We start from the raw sequence: 15,255 nt of genomic DNA, 5'->3' as shown, positions 1-15,255 counted from the left end.
TTGTCTTTCTTATCTCCGCGCTCGAAGGGTTTATTTATACAGTTTCTTAAAAGTCATTTCATTTTCCCAAAATTATATATATAATATAATATATAATACTACTTGCTTGAAACTGATGGAATTCTGGTCCAATTAAATGATTCCCTATTGTTAGAAAATGTAATTAAAACTCTTATTTCCTAACTTTGCGGAAATGCCGCACTTCTGAAGCTCTCGTTAGAGTTGAAACATAGTTCAATTAAAATGCTCGTGGCTTTTAGATTTTCATAACTTTATTGGTCTGATATTCAATTATCTAGAAATTATGACAGAGTGTGAAGAATATAACCATGAATATTATAGAGCTCAATCACCCATAAGCTTAGCATAATGATGAGGTGCGCTCCCTCACTAGCACACTAAAAAATGAATTTATACAACTTCTGTAACTCTTAGATTTTATTACAAACTAACCTGTTATTCATAAAAAGTTAAAACATACTTTAAGTTAAAGTATGTTTGTTCACTATCGCACTTTACAACATTTGACATTGACTGAATGAGACAATACATACTTTACCTTAAAGTATTAACTTTTTTTTTAACAACAGGGAATTTATATAGTTAATTTTCTGTTTGACACAGTTGCCACATTTTACTTTAACCGGTTCAGTGGTGACCAAATGCGTGCAGTAAATTGTGATTCTATCTATATGATATATATATCTATAATACGTTCTAATAAAATCGTTAAAATTAAAAATTACCCTATACTAGATGTTTGATTAGGCATACGCCCCCTTAATAAACACATTACCTACCTGGAGACCTTATTGAGATGGCGGCCAAACATAAGTCCCACTATGATAACCAATAACCCATAAGTACCGATTAGTAATATCCCAACCCTTATCAAACAAACTTCTGACGTCAACGTTCTGCAGACGCGACAGCAGCGAAATCGTGTTTCATAACCGATAAGTTAAAAAGTTGTAATTACATTTTTGCCTTCGTAAAAAGTTTTTTAATTTCGGTAAACCCGTTTTGTCAATAGCTCCCACACATAAAAATAAAACTGTGCAATAAAATATACGTTCTAACAGAGAATTTTTTATATCAAACGTGACATGTTTGTTTGTTGAAGTAAATAAACAAGCTACAAATTTATAAGGACGACAAATTAATTTAGTAATAGTAATAAATACGGACAAATTCCTAGTTCCTACTAATATGTAAATATGTTGTTGATATGCAGTGGGACCTGATATCTACATAAAAATAAAGGATGTGCTTAAGTGAGAATGTAATATTTATCCCGAAATTCCCATGGGAGAAGAGCCAACCCAAAGGAGCTAGGGTCCAACTAGTTATTGCAAGAATAAAAAAATACTAACTATATAGTATTTTTTTGTTCTTCTGTATCCTTGCTTTGATTAAAATCTCAATTACGATTACAACAGTACAAAAGTATATTGCGCACTGCACTTTTAAGTTATGCTCTGCTAACAACGGCGCCTAGGTTTGTAATTAATTCTGTTCGTTTTCAACTTTCTACAACTTTTTCAATTTGCATCATTGCATCGTATGCAGTGCGAATATTTATTCAAGCAGCTATTGCCCATACTTACAGTTTTATTATATTTGAACGAAAACTTGTGCAATTATGCACAAGTTTTCGTTAAAATATAATAAAACTGTAAGTAGGCTATATCTATACATAAAAGATATTAAAGAAAAATAATTATGCGGCGTCTTTATGGGATAGAAGCCAAATCCGTCTGTCAGTCTAAATGTTTGTTTGTTGTTGTGCATCACCTAAAAACTTCTGGATAGAATTTGGTAGATTTCACAGTTCTGGATAGTTTTCACAGTTATATAGCAGACGGTCTAACTTAAAATCTGGTATTGGCAAAATATTGACAATAATAAATTTTGACCGTAGTACGCACGAAATAAACGCGAGCGAAGCCGCGGTTAAAATAATTATGCTCCAGGAATTAAAAAAAAACTCGGCTTTCAGGAGAAGCAATACAATACTGTGGCTATGTCATTTTAAACTAAATTATTTTCAAATTTGGGCAGTGGGGTGAATGTTGTTGGCACATTTTAACGTAGAAATTTAATTCCAAAACTATGAGCTCAGTCGACTATTTCCGGCAAACATGTTTAACTACCGTTAATTTCCTGTGAAACATGTAGTTAAGTAGTGTATTCGTTCATTACCGTGTTTTAGAGAGACTGCGATTGCTTTATCATATTATAAATGCGAAAGTTTGTGAGGATGTGGGTGTGTGTGTGTGTGTGTGTGTGTGTGTGTGTGTGTGTGTGTGTGTATGTTTGATACGTAAAATCTCTAGACAGATTGTTATGAAATTCGGTACCGACACGGTTAGAATATGAGCTCGTATAACACAAAGGGTACTTTTTATCCCCGAGCGCAGCAATTAAGCGAAGCCCCGGGGTGCAGCTAGTGTTATATAAGTACAAAATGAAAAGGATGGTTAAGATATACTCGTATGTATATTTTCAATAATATAAATGAATGTTGAGCTGAATCGGCCGATTTAGCTCCGCATTCAGTTGTATTATTTTGTATACTTGTTCACATAGGATAATTTAACATAATAACTTTTTGAACGTTTTAACCATTCATCTTCCTGCTGTCATTATTATATAGAACGACGTTTAGGGTACGGAACCGTACGGCCCGCACGGATCCCTGCCCACGTTCAGAAAACAAGACAAAATCACGAAACCTTTTAAAGTTTGAAATTAGAAAGGTCGTCTAAATATTTCTCATCTTTTTATTTAATTTCGAAAAATAGAAAGTACTTTTATTTAATCTAAATCAGGTGAAGTTTAATAGATTTTGATGTGAGCCATTAAAAACGTCAAGAAAAATGAAGCAGTTTATTATCTTCGTGGGTGGTTATAAATCGAAATGTCTGGATGTGATACAATTTTTAAACGAACAGATATAGTTTGCTATTAATAAATGAGATAATAAACCGCCATTACATTTCTTATATTTATATCGAAAATAACAACTACTACACTTGTTAAAGGATTGTATAATGGTAAGCTATATTCTAAAAAAAAACAGTAGAAATATTATTTTTCGCTAATAATAATAAAAGAAATGGAAAGAAATGTGATGGCGGCGCTAATGTGTGGGTAGAGACGGCATTGATGTATAAAATGTCAGAAATGTGTTTAATAAAGATCCTATATCTATAAAACACTCGGTTAACCGTGCCGTGCTTTCGAGGTACATAATTGGGTCGCGTCGTTCTATATCCAAGGGAGCGTTCAATATATAGCATGAGTGAGACCTTCAAGTCTTTATTACTTGGAGCGTTAAGGGTTAAGATCGTGAGTACAACTGGATGTGTGTACTCAGAATGGCAAAATTTATATGTGCTTTCGGCGGCTCGCCTTTGCAGATGAAAGGCTTACTGAGGTTGCCCGGCCGACCCCGAAAGCCTGGCTTATACCATTTACTATATATAATTTTTGTTTACTAATATGCCTATAGTGAACTATATCAAATATTCAAATATATATTTCTTTTTTAATAATAGATAAGAGTACAGTATAAATTACCAATAAATGACTACTTACGTATAGGTTATTTAGAGGTGGATGGGAAAGGAAGCCATCTCGACATTATTTGGTGACTTGTTTTTGGATTTGTAAAAAAAAATAACATCGATGTACACAATATTTATTAGTTAATTTTTAACATAAATAATGCTGACTAAATATACTTATAGACATTTTGAAATACCACAAAAATTGTCCTATGAATTCATAATAAAAGTAACTTAAAAGAGTGAAATTTGAAGACGGGGTTTGTCATGTAAAAATAAAAAATAGAAACAGGAAGGCGTAACTTGTCGCTGGCTCGAAATTGTGTGTTTTGCCAGCACTCGCGGTAACAAAGCTCGCGAACACAATGTGACGCGACACTCGGATTATGCGGACGAGGGACGCTAACAAATGTGTTTTCTTTTAGCCCGCTGCAATCTGAGACTTAAGTAGTTACCTCGTTCTATGTGTTTTTTAACGCTACCCTAATAATCTAAATATAAATAGAGGGTACATAAATTAGGTAATTTCGTATATTAATAAGTTTTTTAAGAAAATAAAACTTTTGACTCAAACTTTTATTGTTGTCAGAGAGGTCTTATTGCATTCAATATGCAACAAAAAAATCGCAGCGACATCTAGGGTTTTGATACGAAATCGTAGCGCCTTGTAAAGCGGCCGTAGATGTGTCGTGTTCGTAGCGCAATGCTCCGTTGTATAATACTTGTAGTTAACTACGCTTTATCAGTTATGACCTAGATTATATTAATTGCTACATTTCAGGTTAGAGATGCAAGAAATGATATTCTGTTTGCATTGTTCCTGGAAGTTACCATATATCTTGTTTTCTTCATGTAACATAGAAGTGACGAGTCAAAAAATAACATAAAGTAATCTCTTGTAACTTGTAACGATTAAAACTAATATCTCTAGATTGGGTTTTGTATGGCTCATGGAAGTAAAATATTTATATAAAATGTTCCATGAAAGTAAAAACTTCCTTTGTTAGCAAGACTTGTTGTGGTGAAAAAACCATCAACTTACGCAGTCCCGGGTACATATTACAGGGATTAAAAATCATAATAGTTATTTAATATAAATAATTTCTCATTGGAAATGAAATGAGCTGTATTCATACATATCGACGTTCAAACATATCTCCCACTCATACAAAGTAACCGCGTGTAAAACGTTCGCTTCGTGGGTAATCGTGTTAGCTCGCGTCGAATCTCAACTTTATTTTCGCTCGTCCTAAACCAATACCTCATTAGTTATTTTATTATTTAAGTCAAGCCATTCTGCCCTATGTTAAATACTTATTTATATAGAAAAACTAAAAATTAAAAGTGTTTCTTAAAAATAAATTTTCCTTTACTTGATTTGAGGGGGTGCACAAATTTTTATACATTTACAAATCGATCAATCTAAAAAGAATATTTGATGGAATACTTTCATAAGCAACCCTTCATCTTGACGTATTTACCTTCTCCATTCAATCATGGTTGATATATTTATGAAATTCATAAGTTTATTCCAAAATCGAATTGAATTGTTGAGAAACTTAAACGCGATCCTACTATATAAACGTGAGTTTTAGTCAGAATGCAAGGATATTTCTTACTTTTTCAGGCAAAAAAGAAAAGCCATCAACTTTTAGCCATGAACTTTTATTTCATTTGGATGGCATTTAAAACTTGGTACAATATAGAGTATATATTTTATCTTCGAAGTCCAATTACATTTTAATTCAATTTGAAAATAAACTTAATTAAGTTAATTACAAACTAGTACAGCCCATCAGCCCATCCTGCGGCAACGTGCCCAAAAGGGTAACATTGCCAATACTGATTATCTGGTCTTCCTGTCGTTTGGTTATATTTAACCAAAGTATAAGTCTTTTAGTATAATATAATTTCAAAAAAATTGACTGAAACAATTTAATCTGGTAGTCAGTAGTTATATCAAGACGAGACGAAATCTCGGGCCGGATCACGGAGATCCGGAGACGTCCTCTGATTCAGATTTATTCCGATGTAGTTCCGACCGGCCGGGCTCCACTGCCTTAATGTGATTTCTGAAGGGCCTAAGTCGCGAATGAAAGGCGCCGGCAACCAGTAAATTTCTCAAGTTAGCTTTCTTTTTGTAGTCTTCTTTTGTTTGCTCCTTTTTTATCAGTTTTAAAAGTATCTAATACACGGGAATCTTATTTTAAAAAACTTTTTATTGACAGTTTTTTAGTTCGATTATGTTGTATTATCTGTTATATCATACCTGTTATTTATAACGATCAATTACGAAACAAAACCAAAATAAAATCGTTTTTAGTTAGGCAGGTATATTACATTAAAACATTTCAAAAAACCCAACGGTATCTGAGCCCTGCTTATTCATCTTTATGTGATCAATCGATTTGTAGGGAATTGTTAAATTTTTTCCAATATACTTTTGAACAATCTGTTATATTAATCTAAACGATAAATGACAGCATTAGTTTTCCTCAGTTAAAGAAATAATAACGGCATAAATTTATATCTTATACAATACAACACAAATAAATGAATACATGTATATGTGGCGGCTCTATGTTTCCATTATTCCTAGATTCCAATTACATATATACATTCACGTGGTTATGATATAGGCTTACATTTAGAAATCTGAGCTATGAAAGATAATAGAAACGAAGTATATAGCTTTCATTATTGGTATGTATTTCCTTTCATGTAACAACAGTTTTAAACTCTTCATAATCCGCTATTTCTATAAGGCATTTTTCTATCAGGTACAAACATACAACTACGTATAGTCGAAGTAAAAAAGCTGCGATGCGATTCAATGCGATAAAACCACAACATAACTTTTTTAAATTAAAACATTACCAACATATTTCGCCATCACAGATATTGTGAGTCGGGCAATGATTAAGAAATGGTGAGCAGAAGACGCAATAAAATAAAGGCCCACACCTGCCGTGTGCCAACAGCAATTAGAGTTGTAATGTAAATAGCGGGCGGAGGCAACAAGTGGGTCAAACAGGGCCGTCGCGCCCCCGCCCACCCCCCGCAGTGGGTCATGAACACCGCCTGTTCATGACCTGCTTTATCTCAAAAATCTCTACCGGTACGGCTCAGCTTAATCGAACTAGCATCCACTCTCGTATACGGCTATTGACCGAACAGGGATGATATGCAAACTATGTTTGCTGACATCTAATAGCTTTATAAGGGATCTATGAGGGCATTTGGCGTAGGTATTATAGTCATCGAGGGATATGGATAATTATTATTATATGCGCTTAGTTGCTCGGTATCAATTGATCCAGGAAATACAAATTTTAAAAGGTTTAGGTAAGCAAAATATATAAGCAAATATCAGTGCGTGTAGCATTTGTTTACCAATTTTTACGGTGACCTTGCACTTTGTGTGTAGGTAAAGTATAATCCAATACGCATTAAGATCGTAACTTTAGGTCACGCTACACATCCATAGAACCATCAACTACAGTTTTATTATAAATAAATATATTAGGACAAATTACACAGATTGAGCTAGCCCCAAAGATCATTTTCCATCATGACCCGACCGGGGATCGAACCCGAGACCTCTCGGTTCTGCCACTGCCACTGCGCCACCGAGGTCGTCTATTATACATATTACTATGTCCTTTAAATAGTTATTGTATATGTATGTACGCCGAGGTCATCTTTTCGTAGTATATCGACATAATTCCCCATAATAATAACATTAATACAAAATCTAAGCTCCCAAAATCGTTACGTATACATTCGGTTTTTTCTTCTTTAGATGGAATATGTCGCTTATTGTTATGTGCATATGGTTAGAATAGCGCCATTCCATATATTCGCGTGGTTGTCGTACGAGGCGACTAAGGGATACAGCCTAGGAAACTGATAGGCAATAATAGCATTCCCAAGGAGGGTTGATGTCAGGTTGGCGGCTGGATGTAAAATCGCAGTCAAATCTTCAAAAGTTTAAGGTGTTTTTTCCTTAAAATTTTAAAATAAATAATAATTAAGAATAAATAATTATAATAAATAAAGAAATATTTTAAAATTAAAATTGGGGTAAACATATTTGTAATCTCATAGACTGGATGTGCTATATCCCCCTTATTGATAAAAACGTTATTCTCTGATTAGCCTGGGAATAGTTATTCTTTGTATTGTCTCGTTCTTTCAATACCAAATATTCCAGATAGAGAGAGGGACAAAACAAAGAAAAGATACTCCAAGTCTAATCAGAGTGTTAAAAGTTTATTAAAGCATGTCTAGTCTATGGTATATCTAGTAAATTAACCATATGCCTAAGTTAGGAAAGTGCCTAATTAGGCATATGGTTAATTTACTCCTCTCTCGCCTAATAAATGTAACAATTTCGGATTATAGTCTCGGAGGTCTGTCTGATCTGGCCACAAAACCCAGCAGTCCCTGAAGTCTTCATTGCAGCAACTGGCCGCTTATCTAATATTCATGAAACTATTGTATAATAACTACATTGTCCACTGAATCACAAATCCATCTTCGCAAAATCCGATGGGATATTATAGCATTTAAAATTACTTTTGGGTCTTGGGCATTGTGTACAAAATTTAGTCTACTCCAGCCTACTCAATCTTCTTTATACACGACAGCTAGCTCCGTAAATGTATCCAGCGAACGATCATTTAAGCTCCCCCAGTGGCTTTCTCGAAGGTACTGTGATTCTACAGTATCCTTCCGTCCGGGCTTTCCGGCTCTCTTCCCGCACTCGCTTTACAACGTCCGTTATCAAGCGGCCGCTTACACAATTATTGCGGAATCTTTTTTCGTAAAAAAATAATAATTTATTATGCTAATACTGTCTGGTACTGCAGACAGTCAATATGTAGGTATAGTTACTTTATTTTTAAGATCATTAAAAGTTAAGTCGCCCACAATTTGCCATTGAGAGCCATTGACGGTTCTATATCGGATTCCTTGTTATTGAGAAAAAAGTTAAAGATGAGTCGCGAGCGAGGCAATAAAACCGCTCCTCAGCGGAGTTTGGGAGACGGGGATATTGATTTTCCCGGCTCTGATGTATTTCATTCTCCATCTGTTGCTCTCCATAAAATTTACGGCAGTATTACTGAGTCGTTATTTTTGTATGAAGAGTTTTATCGCCCTGTGGAGTCGTTTTCCAGGATATCAGGTTTACTTTGGCTAAAAGTATTTTTATTGGATGGCTAATTCGTGTTTCTTTAGCATTTTTAACGCTTTGTACAGTCATTTTTTTCATTATAGATTCTCATAAATGGAAGTGAATTTTCATCTTCGACAGATAAGTTTGCATTAATCGGAAACTACTACTAAAAGTACATCGGTAACTTGCTATAAGAATGGGTTTCATTACAGATGGTGGCGACGGAGGATAGCCCCAATACGGTGCCGGGCCAGATTGAGGCTCCAGGCACCTTCGGCAAGCTGCGGCAGACACTCTCCTCCTCACTACTCAACGCTCAAGATAAAGGTGGGGATATTACTAATCAGATATACATTATAGAGTTATATCAGAAGCCTTATCTACACAGGCACTGTGTTTGGGTTCCTGGCACCTTTTCGTTAAGCTGCGGCAAACGCTACTCAAACACCTTTACTACTCAAACACCTTCTGTTCCGGCCAGAGTGGCATTAGCACGTACATTAATTGAATACCTAGATATTCCAAACCTATGCCCCTAATGGTTCCCATATCCAGGATCGGGTACTCATTTAACAAATATGGCTCATCCTACTGCAATAAATAACTAGAACTGAAACTTACTTATATCATATATGTATAATGTGTGTATATCAAAGCGATTATGTCAGACATCATACTCGTTTATTTATCGTTGTACGGAAAAGCAAGCTTTCAAGTACACGTCTTGCAGTGAATTTATTAATGCTAGAGGTAAATTGTTAGAGCCGGTTAAAGTTCCCGCGAAGTTATTAACTAACTAAAACTTCACCGTATACAAAAAAGCAACACTAGAAATGTTGAGTGTTACACGTTACTTAATTTTATACTTTTACGAGTATATAATTATAGGAGGTTCCATCAATTTAAATTATGTATATGATATGATACATTTTTGTTGTGAAAAGTTTATTAGGATAACAAAATGAAAATCATCTTCTAATTATTAAATAACCGCTCTTCATTACTGAGTAAGGAATGAATTTTATTTTTGCTGTAATTTTAGAACGTTATCGGCCTGGTCCTCCTAAAATTTTCTACCCTCATTAATTTTGTATTCGTAAAATGTCTCCAATTGAAAATTGAGCTACAATAGGCATTTATTACTGTAAGATCAAGTGCAAAATTTCTGATTACATATTTGACCAATTTGGGCCTTTATCGTGATAAAGATGCGTATGTACGCATGCTTGTAAATAACCTGCATTGTAATCAAAATCTCAAAGTTAAGAAACCTATTTTTAAATATAAAGTATAATCTTCCACTCCTTATCTCTTAAGAGCGGAGCGTCCGTGCGATGAGGCTTGCATTAAATCAATAATTGATCGCTTACGAAATAAACCCCGATTCATTCAAACTCAAATTACATTGAGCTCATTGTTATGAGTTACTGAATTAAATTAAGTGATGGGAATTCAAATAAGTCGGCAGTTTGTGTCTACCTCCAGGATGGAATTCACCAACAATGCGTGCCGCGCCACAGCGGCATACTCGACAGATATTTCGGTATGAATATTGAGAAATGATCATAAATTCCTCGACGAACTTCTCTAAAGAGCTGTCAAAGACTCCGGTATTCTAAGTAATATACATACGTACAAGTGCTTTATATAATACATAAACTTAACTATCACACATAAATATGACACCAGCAGTACACGCCCAGTAATGTTAGCTATATATATTTTAAAATAAATTATATTGCAGAAGTAGAATTTCTGAAATTCTAGATTAGATACTTAGTAATTCGATACATGTTATATAGGTTAGCTACGCAACAAACCCTATGTTTGTACAATCCGAAGAGCTACCTTATAAACTTTGCTACGTTGAAATGAATTAATCCTACTTGAGTGCCTAGAGAGGCGTAAATAAGGGTTAAGGGGGCCCCCAAGATAAACAAGTATGAAACTTTGCTCCAATCTCGACCCGCGCGCGGATAGTTCACCAACTGAAGAATTATTACACCTTGATAACATAACGTGCTAAATTATTACTTGCAGGTATTTCCGACTTTTACATCTCTCCTTAACTGGTATATTACACATTTTTTATTACCTTAGCTAACGTCGCTATGTTATTTAAATATTATTAAAAATGTAATTAAAATTTGCTTATGGTAATATCCATTTCCGTCCATAATGATGCCCCGATCTAATTACACTTAGATAATATTTTCAGCCCCATAAAGCTGCGTTTCGATTGGCCAGGCGAGGATACACTCGAGGGAGAGGATAAAATTAAAATCATGTCGGTTTAGATCCAAAATTACATCAACATTGCCAATCAGATATTCATAACACACGTTCGAAATGATTTCGGGTTAAAAATACTTGATGCGTAACTATCCTACAGTACCGGCCGCATTACACGGCTTGTATAAAGCTTTTTTTATGTAGGCAATGGGTCAAATCATAAAATGTCATCAAATAGTAAAAAACAATGAAAATCATTAAAAATGCATCGAGTCGTCAAGACGTGAAAAGGACTGAGAGGGATTATACCCCTTAGGGGAGTTTATCAGGTGTTAAAGGCACGATACCGAGAGCCCGATAACTGCACTTGTATGTTGTGTGTAATGCAATAGTACATGCAATTTAATTCACGTTAGTGATGTGCTATCATCGATGAAGTTATCGCGGCGAACGCTCTCTGCTACTAACACCAGTATGACATTTTTATATATTTCTTATAATTAATAGCGAAAACTAAAAAAATACCACAGGAGCTTATGCTACACTAGATAAGGATTTTATTAGTTAGTATTATAGTTTACCATTATACAAAATGTAGGTAAAATTTACGATAAGGATGGTGGCCCCCATTTCCTTCTTAGTATTTCCTTGTGTGCTTAATAATAATAAAATCAATTATCTAGTATACTAGAAAATTTATTTTATATGATTTCTTGTCTAGCATAATCTGCTGTGTTATTTTTTAGATTTCGCCATTAATTAAAATACATTGTATTGGCCCAATCTAAAATTCAAAGTAAACACTAAATTCTACTTTGTGTACTATTGTACATATACATATACCTATACCTATATAGTGCTTCCTAAGTGAAGACATTATTCCTGTTGCAGTAACAAAACTGGGCCCACGGCCGGGCGCGACAGAGGGCGCCGCCGAGCCTGCGCCGGCGCCGCCGCCTGCACAGCCGCCACCCGCCGCCACACAGCCCGCCAAGACTGAACGGTACCTATCTAATAATGTCAAAGTATTTATCCAGAAATTAGATCTTCACATGCACTTTTTTACGTCAAATAAATTAACTATGTGCTATTTCTCAAAAAGCTAAATAATACTTGTACTTAAAGATACTTGGATCTGAGATCTTTCTCATCTGTGCGTGCTCCCGGTTACATTCCCAGCTAAGACGTCTAAAAATTTTTGAGATGAGGTAGTGTTTTACGGCCTGTCACGGGGCTGATGTCAACCCTCTTTGAGAATTTTGTGAACGTTGTCTTGCGACAACTACACACCGCGAAGAGTATATAAAAAAATGTTTATTCGTATGCTAAAGACACACAAAATAAACAAAAATTAGCAGATCCTTAATATTAAAAGATGTCAGATATTCGTGCGCTGTGGAAGTAAACATCCTTCTTTGATTAGGTATTCGGAAGAATGTTATACATTAGTTTACTCTTATTAATTTTAGGAATGATGACGTTAATTTACTCGACAGGCTTGAACTTCTTGCTTTATATCTACAGCTACGTACCAAAATAAGAACCTTATGTGAAAACTCTTAGTATTGCAACCCTGAAGCGTTAATTACGAAAATAATTATTAAAATGGAAGGAGAAAGCTGTTATTAAAACGTTTGTTTAAACATACTCAAAGCAATTTTACAAAGCTTGGACCATCATTTCTCAATAATTGACAATTATGATTCTTGCAATATTTTATTATTTTAACTAATCATCTTTGTAGAACACTCTGCAAAGCTTGTACTTAGCTTTTTATTATTTATGAAATTACCCTTAAAAATGTTAATGTTCTTGATTGCAGTGCCACGAAATTAAATTTAATAAACAACAGCGTTTCCATGCTTTAGTTTCAATATTCATTTGATAAGTCAGATTCATTTTTGTACCAACCTTGCACGAATATCTTTTTTCTAGTCTATCACAGACTTATATATTAACCTCTAGGTCTTTAAAGTTCTAATGTAGGTGGATATTTGTTGAAATGAGATTTACATCGCCATGCTAGCTCAATTTCACAGACTAAGAGATTGCATAATTCAAGAAAGAATTGGTAGGTTTCTTCCGCAGTCGTTGAGTGTCAGAGCTCCGGGTCTGCTTTCCTACATTTTCGCCTCCACTTCGGAAGGTCAACGGAACGGCATACCTGGTTGTCAGATCATTGGATTGCTACGTGTCTGTGCTGTAATGGAATCTTACCTTTCAGGGAGGCAGGCAAGGCGCCGTCGAGGGCGGGCGCGTGTCGCGTGTGTCTCAAGGCTCTGAAGCCGGGCGAAGTCTTCCACACGTGCAACGGCTGCCAACACCGTGTCTGCGAAGACTGCTCCTCGTACTCCAAGCCAGCCAGTGATGAAGAAGCAGTATGTCAAACTCAAATTTCTTTATCCAACTTAGGATCTCATTTCATCATCAAAATTTACTTAAAACAACAAACTTTTAACTCTTGTGCAATATAACTCGGCAATTAGCTTATAGTTAGGTAGGTATGTAGATACATAGGTAGGTATGTAGGTATGTAGATATTAAATCAGATGATTTAATACAAGAGATTTGTCAAGACAGGCCTATTTCTCGCTATGTTTTCCTTCACTAGAAGCTGAATACTGAATCTATCAAAATGACCGTACCATATATATTCCAATTGATATACTGACTTCGAAGTATCTACCTTTCTACGTATTTATGATAGATAAAAGAAATATTATATATATTTTTAAGTAGCCGCCATCTTTTTGTCAAAATTACGTGACCCGTACTATTTTATCTGTATCGGTTAAAGCAGCAGAAGCTTCTTCCGCTTTCAATTTATCAAGTATTTCATCGTTAAAATAGAAGAAAACGGAAAAAAAGATTTTTCCTTATCTTGTTCAATCAATTAAATTAAACCAAGTCGACTAGATTGAACCATTATTAAATAGAAGGCGCGAAATTAGTACACGATCCCGAATACACACAATTATAAACGTTCTGATGTAAATGCTGGTTGTAAAGTGAGAAGGTAAACATAAATCGTCTGGTTAAGACCCGTCTTCTTGTAGTAATTAATAGCAGTGTGTCTATATCTTAAAAGCTCAGCCATTTTACCGCTTCAGAGAGCATTAAACGTATTACCAGAACAATATTTACGCTAATTATGGCACGGTTTACTTAAATTATTTGGACTCTTAAATTGTATTTAATGATTTAACTTTACCTTTTCAACTCCATTCACTAGAAATATGTTTTAATTTATTAGTATGTAAATGGATGAGTTAAAATCTACATAAATGTGATAGAGATATGTCATGTAAGTATTGTTGTAAATAAGTTTTTTTTTATTAATTTGAGATAACTATTCTGAGATATTACACATAATAAAATACAAAAAAAATCATAATAATGTAATTCATATTATTTATTCGCGACCCAAGTGTTACAATGATCTTAAAGTAATAATAATAATCTTAAGTACGAAAAGCAAGTGAGTAATATTTTTTTCCTTCTAAGTAAATTTTATGTCCGTATTAGAATTCATGGCGGTGTTCGGTGTGTCGTCGGAAAGCGGCGCCGCGACTGCCACCTGCCGCGCAAGACAGCACGGACTCGCTGCTGGAGGTGCCGATGCTGGACGCCCTCCAGCGTCGGCACTCCGAGGCCAGGCTCGGCAGCGGCGGCGCAAGCGCAGGCCTCGCCCCGCCTCGATCCCCAGAACTACGCCGGCATTCGGATGTCTCGCCCGCCTCCTTGAAGGAGCTGGAGAAGGTAATGTTTGGTTGACATATATATTTTAGTGTTTAGTATTTTTAATTATGAACTCTCCTTGTCCTCCTCGTATATGAATGTAATTTTCTATTTCTATGTATACTATTTGTATTTACCAACAAGTGATTAAAAAGGTAAAACAAATGGTCTAAACTGTCTAAAGGACAGCTCTCCATTTTCGTTAGAATACTATAGACTTCGTGCAAGTAAAGCTGCAAGTCCATCGCGATTAGATGAATAGAGTAGAAATGTAATAATTAAAAATCCTGTCGAGCCATAGTATATCCGACTGCGATCTTTAAGTATATAATCAGTACACCGGTGTAGCTATGAAAGTGTAACGGACAGGTAGACTTTCGCGTTTAAATATTAAGTACGTACCTACATGTATTCTTTTGATTTGCATATAATATCAATGTCATAAAATCGCTACGTCGTAGAAGTGCGTAGAGTAGAGATGATGCAATTACTTGTTAGCACATGATGCCTGCCTATTGAATAATCCAGTACTAATTT

General features: G+C 35.1%; 1 protein-coding gene across 9 annotated transcripts in view; it reads left to right on the top strand.

Annotated features, from left to right (window-relative positions):
* Fife (fife) overlaps window positions 1-15,255 on the top strand; it is a 90,108-nt gene that overhangs the window by 56,156 nt on the left and 18,697 nt on the right. For all 9 annotated transcript variants that reach the window (XR_008405004.2, XM_053750205.2, XM_053750208.2 and 6 more), the window contains 4 exons: window positions 8,961-9,075; window positions 11,872-11,983; window positions 13,205-13,358; window positions 14,506-14,739. Coding sequence is in view for 8 of the 9 variants with exons in the window: in XM_053750205.2 (XP_053606180.1) it covers window positions 8,961-9,075; window positions 11,872-11,983; window positions 13,205-13,358; window positions 14,506-14,739 (615 nt within the window). In the remaining variant the exon portion in view is untranslated. The remainder of the gene's footprint in view (window positions 1-8,960; window positions 9,076-11,871; window positions 11,984-13,204; window positions 13,359-14,505; window positions 14,740-15,255) is intronic.

This window comes from Plodia interpunctella, chromosome 10 (assembly GCF_027563975.2).
Source record: "Plodia interpunctella isolate USDA-ARS_2022_Savannah chromosome 10, ilPloInte3.2, whole genome shotgun sequence".
NCBI classification, from domain to species: Eukaryota; Metazoa; Arthropoda; class Insecta; order Lepidoptera; family Pyralidae; genus Plodia; species Plodia interpunctella.
The sequence above is the reverse complement of the archived record's forward strand: the minus strand, read 5'-3'. Positions and strand labels throughout refer to the sequence as shown.